This window comes from Bactrocera oleae, chromosome 2 (genome assembly GCF_042242935.1).
Source record: "Bactrocera oleae isolate idBacOlea1 chromosome 2, idBacOlea1, whole genome shotgun sequence".
Classification (NCBI taxonomy): Eukaryota; Metazoa; Arthropoda; class Insecta; order Diptera; family Tephritidae; genus Bactrocera; species Bactrocera oleae.
Genome location: NC_091536.1, coordinates 69,360,898 through 69,375,233, shown reverse-complemented (window position 1 = coordinate 69,375,233; position 14,336 = coordinate 69,360,898). Strand labels below are relative to the sequence as shown.

At 36.5% G+C, this 14,336-nt stretch overlaps 2 protein-coding genes across 2 annotated transcripts; one reads left to right on the top strand and one right to left on the bottom strand.

Moving 5' to 3' along the window:
- Window positions 1-55: 55 nt before the first annotated feature.
- On the bottom strand, window positions 56-866 carry LOC106616244 (uncharacterized). The gene is made up of 2 exons (XM_014232811.3): window positions 434-866; window positions 56-372 (listed from the first exon to the last, which is right to left on the bottom strand). The coding sequence occupies exons 1-2, from the start codon at window positions 720-722 to the stop codon at window positions 122-124; spliced, it is 540 nt and encodes a 179-aa protein (XP_014088286.2). The 5' UTR covers window positions 723-866; the 3' UTR covers window positions 56-121.
- Window positions 867-6,399: 5,533 nt separating this feature from the next.
- Window positions 6,400-14,219, top strand: beta-Man (beta-mannosidase). Its single transcript, XM_036368267.2, has 12 exons — window positions 6,400-6,859; window positions 9,345-9,476; window positions 9,551-9,899; window positions 9,974-10,129; window positions 10,191-10,287; window positions 11,899-12,079; window positions 12,140-12,250; window positions 12,322-12,801; window positions 12,862-13,283; window positions 13,353-13,550; window positions 13,613-13,795; window positions 13,865-14,219. Exons 1-12 carry the CDS (start codon window positions 6,697-6,699, stop codon window positions 14,126-14,128), a joined length of 2,736 nt encoding a protein of 911 aa, XP_036224160.2. The 5' UTR covers window positions 6,400-6,696; the 3' UTR covers window positions 14,129-14,219.
- The last annotated feature ends 117 nt before the right edge of the window (window positions 14,220-14,336 follow it).

Here is a 14,336-nt window from a genome sequence, read left to right as displayed (position 1 = left end):
CACTTCTTTTCTATGGTTTAAGCTGATTTCCTCAATTTCGAATAAGAGTCAAACATTCATTGCTCAATTTAAACCATTTATTTTATACCTCATCACATTAACAACAAACATGCTCCTATTGTCAAACCGAAAACACATCAGCAATGTATCTGAACGTATTTGTTTTATAGGCGGTCAGCTGCAGACCGATAGATCCATAACCCACACCACCCTCGGTTACACGGCAGTCTAGATCGTTAGAGGTCATCCAGACATCCACTTGCGAGAACGCGATCTCATAACCTGTGCCCGATTTGGGGCAACGCAGTTTCAAGTTCACATCGTGGGGTGTGTCCCAGCGCGTGTTGTCCTCAGCGAAGCACATGACGTTCTCTGCAAAGAAATTTAGTTTATTCCAAATTTGTACTACCTTTTAAATATCTCTTCTACTTACGGGTACGCTTTTTGCCCACTGTGCAGAGGTAATGATACTCATTGTTATCTTCCAGCGTGCTGCTGATATCCATACGTTGTGCGATCATGTCGAATTGAGCTGCACGTCGCTCAGTGGGGCCATCGGTCAGAGGCGTTGCCGTCGCCACATTCGCCTGAGGATCCTTTGATGATTCAATGATTTCTGTAGTAATGGAAATGGGCTTGGTGGTTGTTGGCTTTGAGGTATCCGATGCGGTGGCCACACTAGCTAACAGAACGCACAACAAAAATTTTGTGTAGGCAAGCATTTTTTTAGGTAGAATTACTCGTCGGTTTACGTCAAGTCAGCGATCAATGTCAACTGTTGTCTTTGAGGTCTCTTCTTTTACTTTTATATCAGAATTTCCTTGCCACTGCTGACATACATTAAAATCTACATATATACCTATGGAGGGATACGCGTACTGGCTTTTAAGTGTGCCATAAGTTGGTCGAAAAAAGTTCTTTTCCTATATGTGGCAATAAGTGTGTGTGCCAGTATTGGCACATGCATTCGTTCGCCTACTTTCCTACTTGTGTATGCAACCTTACTTAATACATTCCAAATTACGACACAGTATGTAACACCATTAAGCATTTAACTTATCGTGAAGGTACCGCTATTTTTTGGAATTCGCCCATATACTTATGAGTTGCGCTAGAAGTGGAAGCTCCGCTGAGAATGGCGCTGTTGGACCTACATCATGTAGCGCAAGTGTCATTGCACCGGAAAATGTTTTACTTTGATCGATTAGCCATATGCGAGCAGTACTTATTTACACGTTGCTACAATTATGGACAAGTTTATTGTTATTTACTGAAATACTTTGAGGTATATTACCCGATTTCTTTAATGAGCGACTAAATGTGTCAAAAAATACAAACATGATTAATTTCTACAATAATTATAAATTAAGACTCTTTGTTAGTTCTAAGATTACATAATGGTTTTTGGAAATTTTAGCTTATAAATATTATACCATCATCGATTACTTGCATATACCAGAGAGTATGAGAATACCTCATTAAAGCGCTTGCCAGTTTACTATTTTGTCGATATTTTATTGAAATGAATCACCTTTCTAAAATTAGATGACTTGAGAAGAACAAACATCGTACGAACGAATCTGAGTTTTTTGCAGGAAATTATTTGAATTGTACTAACTAGATCATTCCATGTCAAATCGACAAATAGTTGGACGCGACCCCGACCGATTCGAATGAATTTTGGTAAAAAGTTTTGTCTTATCATAAAACGAAGTTCTGCCATCGTAATTGAGCCAACTTCGTCGAAAAAAAATTGAAATAACCACATATCTCTCGGTGTTTCCCAATATCACAGTACATAAAGTGAAATACTTATGTATATCCATATAAGTATCTGCCTGCAATATAATATGATATGCCATGAAATATTTCTCCCGGCTACCTCAAAAGACAGCTTATCGGTAAATGGTGGTTGTAAGATTTTAATAAAATTAATGAAAATAAAACAAAATAAAATTAAACAAACTAAAATAAAATAAAATAAAACAAATCAAAATAAAATAAAACAAAATATAAGGTTGGAAGGTATCTCCCTTCCACTTTTTTGCTCTTCATTCAATGCTTTATAACAAGTGTTACAGTGATCGGATTTAGTTAAAATATGCGCCGTTTTGTTCGATGATCTAGACGGCAACTTCATAATACCTTCCTCGTAGAAGCCCCCCTCCTTATTTGCGAAGAATTCGGACAGCCACTTTTCACAAGCCTCTTTTGAGTTCAACTTCACACCACCAAGGGCATTCGCCATGGACAGGAACAGGTGGTAATCACTTGGCGCTACGTCCGGGCTATATGGTGGATGCGATAAAACCTCCCATCCGAGCTCCCGTAGCTTCTGACGAGTCATCAACGAAGTGTGTGGTCTGGTCGATCGCCTGCTTCAAGCGGTCCAGTTGTTCGCAGTAGATGGTAGAATTAAGCGTCTGGCCATATGGGAGCAGCTCATAGTGGATGATTCCCTTCCAATCCCACCAAACACACAGCAAAACCTTCCTGGCCGTCAATCCCGGCTTGGCCACTGTTTAGGACGACCGGCCTTCGACCACGACCGTTTTCGCTTGATATTGTCGTATGTGATCCATTTTTCGTCGCCAGTCACCATCCGCTTCAAGAATGGGACGAGTTCGTTCCGTTTCAGCAGCATATCGCAGGCGTTGATTCGGTCCAGAAGGTTTTTTTGCGTCAAATTATGCGGCACCAAAACATCAAACTTTTTTTTGTATCCAGAGATGGTTCAAAATGGTTTGGTGACTAACTCCCATCTCCTGGGCGATGTCACGAGATGCCATATGCCGGTCTAACTCGATGTATTCCATGATTTGATCGGTATTTGTCGTCACAGGTCTTCCGCCGGCTGGCTTATCCATGGTGTCGTTTTCACCGGCTCTGAATCGTCGAAACCATTCCTCCGCGGTTCGAAGTGATAGAGTACCATCCCCCAAAACACCATTAATCTCACGGAACGTTTCTCTAGCGGATTTGCCTTTAACGAAGGAAAACTTTAAAATAGCGCAAATTTCGGCGTTAGTGAACTCCATATTTACACGTCTATAACTGTTGAACGCAATATCCAAACTAATCATGCATAGCGTTGTTTTGTAGGTTATGTCAAGACCTTTCAAATTATGTATAGTGTTGCCAGATACGAGCTCTGTAGCGCTTTGTACATAGCCGCGAAATTCAAAAGACAAAAAAGCGGAAGGGAGATACCTTCCAACCTTATAAAATGAAATTAAAATTAATAATATTTTCAAGTATCCGAAGGTCTTTATGTATGAAACAGTAGTTTCTTATTAGTAATCTCCACTCGAAAGACAATTTCAAATATCCGATTTGACTCAATTTGTTGTCATTTCAAATATGCTCTCATCATTGATTTGCTCTCATATCCACTATCTGCTTAGCTTGATCCCACCTGAGCGCTACGAGAAATCACTTTCAAATGCCAAACATAATAGATACGAAATAAATAATAGAAATTAATAAAATAAAATAATCATTAATGCGAATACTTCTCACGTTGAAATACGGGATAGACAATTAAAATTGTAAAAACTTTTCCAATAGAACTACTACACGCTAACTTAATATATATTTTGAGAGCCAACTCTTGTTGCTTACTATAAATTACTGATAATAACAAACTTTTATAACTTAACATAACAGTATCGCAAATAAAATGTTTACAGTTTGAGAGCTAGCGGACTTTAGTAAATTTCTATTTAAAATTAAAATTAATGTTGGTTGTTGATATATTATATGTATGTAGGTATGTACGATACGTGCTAGCATGTATCAATATTCAGAGCGGCCGGATGCGCAACACCTTAAGTGTCCATATAAAATCAATAGAAAATGAAGAAAAGAAAACATAATAAATTCAGTAATACGACAAAAAGTTGCCAAAAATTTTATGTATATATGTATGTATATATACATATATATTTATATACCAAATACATACTCTTACTCTTACTATAAATTCAGCAGTTATAATTACCACAGTAGTCCGATCTGAACAATTTCTTCGGCGATTGTACCGTTGCCGTGGATATTAAACCATGCGAAATTCGTGAAGATATCTCTTCAAGTACAAAAACGCTTTCTATATAAGCACATGATTCTGATCGTTCGGTTTGTATGGCAGTTATATACTATAGTAGTTTAATATTGGCGATTCCAACAAAAGAGCAGCTTCTTTGGGAGAAAAGAACGTGTGAAAAATTTTAGATCGATATTTCAAAAACTGAGAGATTAGTTCGTGTATATACAGACAGACGAACAGAAGGACATGGCTAAATGACTCCGCTCGTCATGCTGATCATTTGTATATATATGTATATATTGTAGGATCTCCGAGTTAGTTACAAACTTCGTGGCAAATTTAATGTTCCCTGTTCAGGGTATAAAAAAAGATAGTATACTAAGGCGTGGCAATACTTTTGGATTATTTGCGAATTTTTTTTTACAGATTTTCCTATAGTTAGATCCAATCAGGCTTAGATATTGGCTGAATTCAGACCTTTTAAATGGAAGTATTTACCACATAATTGTTATTATCATGCTTCCAAACTAACTTAATAACTTATTTCGGATTGCGATCTAAAAAATACTATAGTAAGTAAGCTTATGAAAAAGTTTCACATTTATAAATCAGATTGTATACTTTTATTACCGCTTTGTGTCCATTTGGGGATGTAAGAGAATATGTATAACTGACCTTTTGATAGAGTTCAATTGAGTGTGTTTTAAAGAGTCTCAGCTGGTGACGGAGAGTAACATTAAGAGAGAGAATAATTTATTGAATGCCCATAGTGTTTATCAACAATGTTTGTATGAGACTATGTGATTAAAATAAAGTTGGTAAAAACCGAGCATAAACATGGACATATTTATAATAAGTGATAAGTATTCACATGTAAACTAAATGTAATTAAAACATATTATTATGCATAATCATAGTTGTAAAGTAATTTGGAGAAAGATGCCGGTTTTTGTGTATACCTCCTCGCACTTTTGAAGCGGTTTTTTGTTTTTTTAAAAAACTTATTTGCAATTTGGAATTTCCGTTCTCGGATATATTAATATAATATATATTTTGAAAAGTAATGATAAATTATTAGATTATTATGTAGATTCGTTATGTTTCTGCTAATAATTCGTTGTTTTAGATTAAGACTTTATGTTAATAATTGTTTTATAGGGGTCTAAGATAGCGACTAACTGGCAAGTTATTGTGATTCCATTATATTAATGAGTAATGAGTAATGATTACTATGTATCGACTGACTCAGCTTGGTGAAAAATGGTATGAAATGCTCTGGAGGAAGTTTTAATTTAGTATCCAAACGAGCATAGCGGACTTAAAGCAAGAGTAAAGAATGTTTCTAAAGGCACTCTATCTTGCAGAAATGGTATTGATAACTAAGGTTTGAAATGCATTATATAAGCATCCAAATTAATTAAACCATAATGTATGGTGAATTCAATCGAGGCCGTAGCACAAACTGATATTGTAAGATCGTCATGTAACCTCTCGTGAGATTTAGACAACTATAAGCATTAGTGGAGCTAGCACACATTTAATATTGCATGAACATTGGACAGTAAAAAAGTTTGTTCACGTTGGATCCCATACAATTTATCAATCGCTCACAAAAGGCTCGTTTGGTCGAGAGAAATGTTAAAAAAATACGATAGCGGTGCTTCGGAACACGTCTATAACATCGTAACAGGTGATGAGATGGGGATTTACGCGTATGTGTCCGAAAGTAAACAGCAGTCGACTGTATGGCTATGGTTGTTCGCGCACGAGGCACTTCCAAAAGTGTATAGTATTTAATGGAGAATATTTTGAAAAACAATTTTCGATGATTAATATTTGTTGTTGTTCTCTAATCCCGAAATATAGAAGCCAGCCCTCGTAGAGAAATTAATTTTCAATATTATCCGTAAATATTTCAGCAGGCTCAAAACCAATCTAAAGGAAGTTGTATGCTTAACAGCCCCAAAGGTTACATTCGGTGGGTAGGATAGCCGTATAATTGATTTTTTATTAGGATCACATGAAGGAGAAGAACCAATACTATTAATAAGCTGTTTTAGAACAAGGAGTAAACCTTATGAAGCTGAGTAACACAGTTATATAAGACTAGATTAAAATGCGAGGTTTGAACTTTGAGCTGTGGTCTATTGTTATATTGTTGTCCCATATAAATTAGTAGAACTTCGTTCAAAATTGGCAAATATTATTAACCATTTCTTTACAATTCTACTTTTCTTTATGTTTATTGGCTTATCTCTTAGTAATTAATTTCTGTTCTCTTTGCCACCAAATCACAGAGAGCACGAAAGCGTAGGAGAACATTGAAGTTCAACAAATAAAATCGCCGGCGCGTTGATCGCACAAGTTAGTTGCCGGCAAGGTGTTGATCGGCGTATAACATAATAGTGTAGTGAAATTGACAAGCTGCCAAACATAAGAAACTTAAAGCCGAAGCGCCAAAAGAAAGTTCAAGTGCACGCAAAAATAACAAATGTAGAAAAACCATAAACAAAAATAAATAAAATTCAAATTATAATAATAAACAAGTTGGCGAACGCAAAGAGACTCGTAGTCGTCTGCTGAAATCATATATGTGTGTTTGCATGATTGATGAGTATGTAAATGAGTGCTAAGCAATTTTCAATTATAAAATGCGAATTATGAAGAAGAAAAGTGCGGTCAACTTTCGTGCTGGTCTAATTGTGCTGTGCGCCAGCGTTTGGCTCTGTAATATATGTGGGAGTGTCGTGGCGGAGTCGGTGTATGTGCAAGATTTGAAGGGTCTGTCGTGGACGCTAACCAATGGCACTTACAGTAAGTTTGTGTTTCGTAATTGAGGAATAAAGTTGAGAAAGGCGCGGCTTATCACATAATTACCAAGTAATAACGCGTTTATTGTCTCATTTCGGAGTGACGTTGAAGACATTGTATCTTCTATAGAGACTTATACCTATGGTATTTTTATGAAGATAAGATACATTTGTAAAAGTTTTATGTTTATTACCGTTAGGCGTGTTGAAAGTGGAAATTCTGAAATATTAGCTGCTTTTGCAGAGCCTGAAAGTAGGGCAACATAACTGCATGTCACATATAAGACTCAAATGTGGGGATCACATATTTTAAGTCGGCCCCCATACGGCTAATGGATTATGAGAAGAATGGAAATTCGAAATAACCTGCTATTAGTTACAGCATAATAAATATTATATTTTCCAATTTCTATGCAGCTTTTATAATTAGGAATATCAGCTGTACGAGATAGTATTCATTTTGTTTCCTTCAAATTTCTATTATATTATATTTATCCCATCAATATTATATTTATGTCAATTTTCAAAGTCCGTCATCAAATCCAGTGACTTTCAGATGTGTACATATGTATATCCTAAGTTCTTCCTTGGACACAGAGTTTTTCGGTCTTAGCTTTTTTGGGTTTTTTCATAAATACGATTGAACTTTGGTTTCGACACCACAATCACATATTTAAAATGTCGTTAGTTGATCTCTTCTGATCGTATCCCTATCCTCATGATTCATGAGTGATGCACGTTGTTTGGTAGATCACGATCGATGCTCATATGATACATATTTAAATGAAACTTTTGGAACAAATTACTGATACCTATAACAATCGATAATATACAAGTAGGTTGTGAAAACACTGTTTGGTGTTGGTTTTGTATCGGACGTATGAGAAAAACTTTTACCACTTGCAATAAAAAAATAAAAATATCTTAAATTAGACTAAGATTTCAAGCATTCACTTCCATTTATAATACAAAACTGTTTTGGTCCATTTTATCAATACTAGAGGAAAAACCAATCAGTCTGAATATGTCTATCTGTTTTCTTTTCAAACAAATGAAGCTTTGTAATTGAAATTTTTAATATATAATTACAACGAATAAGTGAAATTTTAATGCTCTTTAAACACAATTCGTATGTGGAAATTCCGGTTAAACAAACGAACATGAAATTTCATCTCGTAAATTATAATTTTTTCAAGTCCAACACATTTCAATTTTATGTACTAATTCTCCCTTTAATTGTTCCAATTACAAGCAAAAAGTTGCATACTTTGTTAGCGATTCATGTCGACTCATACAATATTCACAATTATGAAAATATGGGCCAAGTCATAAAAATTAAATATAGGTAGCAAAAAAATTTCAAAAACATGCAAAATCACAATTTTCACCTATGGTAAGTAGAGTGTTTTTTTTAGACATGTGCTTTTCAAAAAGAAATAAAGCGCATATACAAGCAATTTAATCTTATAGCCAGAGAATTTCGCTTTGTTATAAAGATAAGAGTTTGTTATGTTTTAATAATGAACTCGGAGAAGTGACCGCCGCGGCTGGCTCGAAGAAATTCCAGCCGAAAGGCGCAATTTTCGGCTGTGCTCTTTGGGCAGAGGGAGTCATTGGTCCATATTTCTGCCAAAATGAAGCCGACCATAATGGTACAGTCAATAGGAAAGGCTATAGAGCCATGGTTAATGACTTTTTCGTACCTGGATTAGAGTGTGTTGTGGTGTAGGACCTTTGTATCCAGCGACAATGCTACATGCCAAGTGATTTACACAGCTGGACTATTTTTTGTGGAGCTATGTTAAGCCGCTTAATAAGATCGATACGATTGACGTCTTCGAAGAGAATATTCAGCGCTTTATTTCTAACATACCGCCCTAATTGCTAAAAAAATTGGTCGAAAATTAGGCCACTCGGCTGGTATTTATTCGAGCGCGGCGCGGTGGTCGCTTGCCCAAAATCATTTTTAAAACATAATGGTAAGCCGTTATCTTTATTATTTTAGGTAGTTCTTATCTCGTTAAGAGTACTTAACCGACGATTGAAATCAACATAGACCGATTAAGCAGAAAATGTCATTGAGCATATGTTTATAACAAACGAAAGTGGAAAGCCATATGTAGAGAAATATGGAGTCTCCACAAGTAAAGACTTTAGTTGGCAGATATATTGCTGCTAGATTCTACCTCGCTTGTCTTATTATTTTTCAGAACCCAATACTTCTTTCTTTTTCTTCTCTTATAATATTTATCAAAGAACCTTGCTTCATAATTAATCTTGGCCTCTTTCCGGAACACTATGTTTTTTTTGAGAACGGTTAAACATTAAAAATAATAAACGCAAAAGATAATAGACGAAAGAAAGCTTAAAAATTACTACATATGTATAAAAAGTTGTGTTGAATATATCGCGTGGTATAAACAATCCTAACTTAATATTAAATTACTTACTGTTATTGTTATTTTCTAATCTCTAAACTTCATTTTCAGCTAATACGAAGGTAAATTTGCCATCTGGTGTCTACAGCGCGATCGCGGGTGAAGATGTGCTTAAGTCTTACAATGACATTGACTTGCGCTACATTTCTTATGACAACTGGACGTATTCTCTGAATTTTGCTGGTACGTACCTCTAGCATAAGCTTTTCATTATATCCGTTATAATCATAAAAACGTCTATAATTTTTTACATCTAGAGGAAATTAAAGACTCTCGTCTTATCAATCTCACATTTCACGGCATTGACACGATTTCGGAAATTTATCTCAATGGTCATTTATTGGGTTACACCGACAACATGTTCGTACGCTACACATACGAAGTGGGCCACATATTGAAGGACGTGAATCAATTGGTGGTGCGTCTGATCTCACCGGTACATGCGGCGCGTGTCAGAGCCGATGCGTTGGCGGCGCGCAACATGTCTGTACCGCCCGCCTGTCCACCCGTCAGCTATCACGGCGAATGCCATATGAATATGCTGCGCAAAATGCAGGCCAGTTTCGCGTGGGATTGGGGACTGGCAGCACCATCAATGGGTATCTGGTAAATGGTGTCAATTATGTCTTATTCATTTGCTTTCAATTAAAGCTCGTAATTATATTCGTGTGTCTTTGAAGGAAGACAGTAGCGTTGGAGTTCTATGAGGTGGCTTTGATACGCGATGTGGATGTGGCAATTAGTCGCAATGAGACGCACTGGAATATGCATATACGCGTTTTTATCGACAGCGGTGGCAGGCAGGATTTCTTTGCTGAGTTAAAATTTTATGCCATGTATGTTTGTAGGTTTTGTGTTGTTCTTGTATTTTATGTAATAATTAATTTTGTTCTTTAGTGAGCTTATGGAGGATCCCATTACAATCAGCACTTATTCTAAGAAGAAGTTATCATGGAAGAATCCCGTTATTACTTTCGACCAAGCGCTACCCATTGTAAGTGAGAATAATGGAAAACGGAAGATGTGTTGGAATCTTTATTTTTCAGTTATTTGCTTTGAAACAACGAGCATTTTTTGAAAAAATGTAAATTTCACCCTTCAATTGGCTTTTTAGAATTGCTCATGAATATCCGCTGTCAAAGGTCTAGTCAAATCAAAGCAATACTGCATGGTCATCTAATACCAACCAACAACATTTTTTATCGCCTTTACTATAGGCTCTTGAGTCAATTCAAGCATATCAAGTCTTAATCTAGTTTTTTAAACACTTGTTGTAAGCCTCGGTTGGGATGGAATTTAGTGCCTTCAGCGAGTTTTGATTTTTTCGGTTTGGGCTCACTTTTAGAGCGCCATTCGCTAGATTATTGGACAGTTTCATATTCTCTCTGACCCTAACCTTAATTTTAGTCTTCATATTGATAACATGGTCTTGAAAGCAAAAGTTGTCCTCATTTTTTTAAACGTTGGTCTAAAGATTTAGAGATCCGTATATTACTAAAACACTTTTTACAACTTTGGTTAGACCTATATTGGAATATGGCTCTGTTGTATGAAACCCTAGCTAACAACTCCATTCTGACAAGTTAGAGTCTGTTCAAAAACAATTTTTACTTTTTGCCTTAGGTTATTTCCGATGGGATTCTAGAATAAGTCTAGTGTATAGAACTAGTCGTTTAAAACTTATAAATCTACCTACACTTTCTAGTCGTAGGAAAATGCTTGGCATAATATTCTTAGTCAAAATATTGAATGTAACAGTTTGTAGTTCTTTTCTCCTGTCTGAAATTAAATTTAATATCCCGGTTCGGTTTAGACCTTTACGGTTAAAATGCTGTAGATTTCGAACTAAACGAACCATTCCGCCGTATATGTCATGATTTTAATTCTCATTCCAGCACATTTGACTTATCTGACTCACATTTCAAAATTAAAAAGGTATTATTGTTTTCTCTTAATAAATGAAATTATAGCAATTTATTATATCGTAACTATAAACCTTAGCTGTTGAAAATTTTTGTTCCTATAGCTGCGCAGTTTTACATCTCAATACTTAAAAAACTCTCTTGCCTTTTCTGCCTCGGCTAATTCCGCACGTATGCGGATTGCGCCGCTCGCGTCGGTTGGGGGGGAGGAGGGTAATCGTTGGGTTATTATGAACTTTGAATAATATAGTCCTATATAATCAGCCCTTAACGTACTGGACATGAATGTGACTGGCAATCATCGGTAGAAAATCTCTATGCCAGTTCTCTAAATACTGAAACTAGATATTTGAAATAACAACAACAACACTTACCATATATGAGGTTGCGATTTTTGGTAACGGAGGAGTACGGAGTTTACAAATAGCTTAACCGGGACTGTGTACCATGTTCAATTTGCGTTATTTTACTTTGAAATTTCACTAGGAATATGAATATAAATAATATATTATCTTCTGTTTTGTGCAAAAAATTCGAAGTATTTGGTCGGAAATTACTTCATGTAGATATTTTGATTTTCAAGCTCTACGATTGTAGGATGAAATCTCTAACTCTAAATAAGTGCGTTTTGTATACTCTCCAAAATTGTATAATATATGAATATTTATTATCTTTCTGCTTAGGAAAACGTGACTCTGTGGTGGCCCAATGGTTATGGTGAGCAAAAATTATATCCACTACACTTTTCGATGAAAGCGTGGCTCAATCGAAAAGGTCTCGATATACGGGCTCGTACTACATCTACGAAGAACATAAAAGTAGGCTTTCGAACTATTGAGTTAGTTGAAGATGCGGCAAGAGAAGGTAAAGTGTTAATTAATGAAGCTCAGAAAAATTATTATATTAATTTGAATAAAAAAACAGGCGTTGGCAACTATTTTCTGTTCAAAGTGAACGGCGTGGAGATTTTCATGAAGGGCACCAATTACATACCTATGCATATACTGCCCGAGCTGAGCTACAACGAATCCCAACGTGAGTCATCGAGTAGTAAAACTTTCTGGTTGTTATTACATTTTCCTTATATTCTTATCCAAACTGTATAGTACGATATCTTCTGACGGCCGTCAAGGAGACGAATATGAATATGATACGCATTTGGGGTGGCGGCGTCTATGAGAGCAACGAGTTCTACGATAAAGCCGATAAATATGGCATACTGGTGTGGCAGGATATGATGTTCGCATGTGCTATGTATCCCGCTACAGATGAATTTCTCTCATCAGTGCGCACTGAAGTCATACAAAATGCAAAACGCATCGCTTATCATCCGAGTATTGCGATAATTGCGACAAATAATGAAAACGAAGCGGCACTCGTAGATAACTGGTATGGCACGGCCGGCGATCGTGCGCGTTTCGAGGCCGAATATCGTGAGTTGTATGTTGGCACCGTCTTTCATGAGTTGAAGATCATACAGGATAACTCACGTCCGAAGCCACTTATCTCCTCACCATCGAATGCCAAGGCGAGTGAAAAGGATAATTATATATCGAACAATCCCGGTGATGAGAACTACGGTGATAGTAAGTCGAAGAAGGTTGAAGTGTTAAAGAATATGTAAACTATCTATACTTAATTCACAGTACACTTCTACACGAACTTTGAGGATGCTTGGAATCCAAATATATATCGTCGTCCGCGTTTCGCTTCCGAGTATGGGTTCCAGAGTTTGCCGAAACTTACCTCCTGGGAGTTGACAATGAATCCCAAGGATAATCTGCTCAATTTAATCCACCATCGTCAGCATCATCCCTCCAATATGACTGTGATAATTGCTTTGATAAGACGCCACTTGCCGCTGCCCCTACCCGAGGATGATAATTACATCGAAGCTCTGATCTATTTCAGTCAAATTTCGCAGGCGATGGTGACAAAAATAGAGACCGAAGTCTATCGCAGTTTGCGAGACACTGAACATCACACAATGGGCGCACTCTACTGGCAGTTGAATGACGTTTGGGTGGCGCCTTCTTGGTCTAGCATTGATTTCTATGGGAATTTCAAGGTTTCTGTTCAACTGCCATCTTACTTTCCCAACTTATGTCACTATTTCGTTTTCTTTGGGTGCATGTAGATACTTCACTATTGGGCGAAATACTTCATGGCACCAATTCACATTGTAGCACTCTACGACTCCGATCAGGAAGCAGTGAATGTGTCTTTAATATGTGATAAGCTGGAAGTGGACTACAAGGGACTTGAAGTATCTATGAATATCTACAAATGGTCGGATTTGTTTCCGAAAAAGCAAACTATTTGGCCGGTCGCTTTGGTAACACTCTTTGCTTTATCACAAATAATGACATTTACTTATTTTCCTCATTAAATCTACAGAAACCCAATGGCGTGCAGTACGACAAGATAATACCGATTGATACCATTTTTAAAGAAGGCCTTACCCAGACCAACTCTTTTGTTGAGTTCGTTTTGAGCGCCGAATCAACTGTACTTGCGCGCAATTATTACTTTCCCAGCGCGATTAAGAATGCTGTGGGCATAGAGAACCCAAAAGTAACAGTAGGTCACAAATATCACTCTTATTTCAACAAAGTTTACAGTTCGTTTTCTAATTTTCTTTTCTTTTAGTTGAGCGTTTTTTTCACCTACTGCTACCGCGTGAACAATGAATACGCCAATATTATCAGCCTGAATATTGTCGTTGCAAAGCCAGCCCTATTTCTTTACCTCGAACTGCTTAATACCAACATTACCAGATATAAATTATCGAATAACGGCTTTATGATGTTGGTGCCGACGAAGATGGTGCATTTGGAGTTCTATAGCGATGAATGTATGGATGTCAAAGAAAACGATTTTAAGGTTATAACCGTGAACCAATACATGCTATGATGTGTATATGTATGTGTGTGCATCGATATTTAATGATTTTGCAATGTTTAGTACTAATTTGTTTAATGCCAAAGAAATATAATTATGTATTGAAAATCAAATAACAGAGCTTTTGTTAATTATCAATTCATGTCGTTTTGGTGCTCAGGCTTCGCACTAGGTATAATAGTCCAAGTGTCCTTTTTAAAGCCATAAAAATAGAACTCCT

Excerpts from the sequence above, each read along its gene's own strand:
- LOC106616244 (XM_014232811.3), bottom strand. The coding sequence starts at position 722 with ATGCTTGCCTACACAAAATTTTTGTTGTGCGTTCTGTTAGCTAGTGTG. Across the intron at positions 373-433 it reads AGTGGGCAAAAAGCGTACCC|AGAACGTCATGTGCTTCGCT; the intron begins GTAAGTAGAAGA and ends ATTTCTTTGCAG.
- beta-Man (XM_036368267.2), top strand. The coding sequence starts at position 6,697 with ATGCGAATTATGAAGAAGAAAAGTGCGGTCAACTTTCGTGCTGGTCTA. Across the intron at positions 10,288-11,898 it reads TCGACCAAGCGCTACCCATT|GAAAACGTGACTCTGTGGTG; the intron begins GTAAGTGAGAAT and ends CTTTCTGCTTAG. Across the intron at positions 13,284-13,352 it reads ATTTCTATGGGAATTTCAAG|ATACTTCACTATTGGGCGAA; the intron begins GTTTCTGTTCAA and ends GGGTGCATGTAG.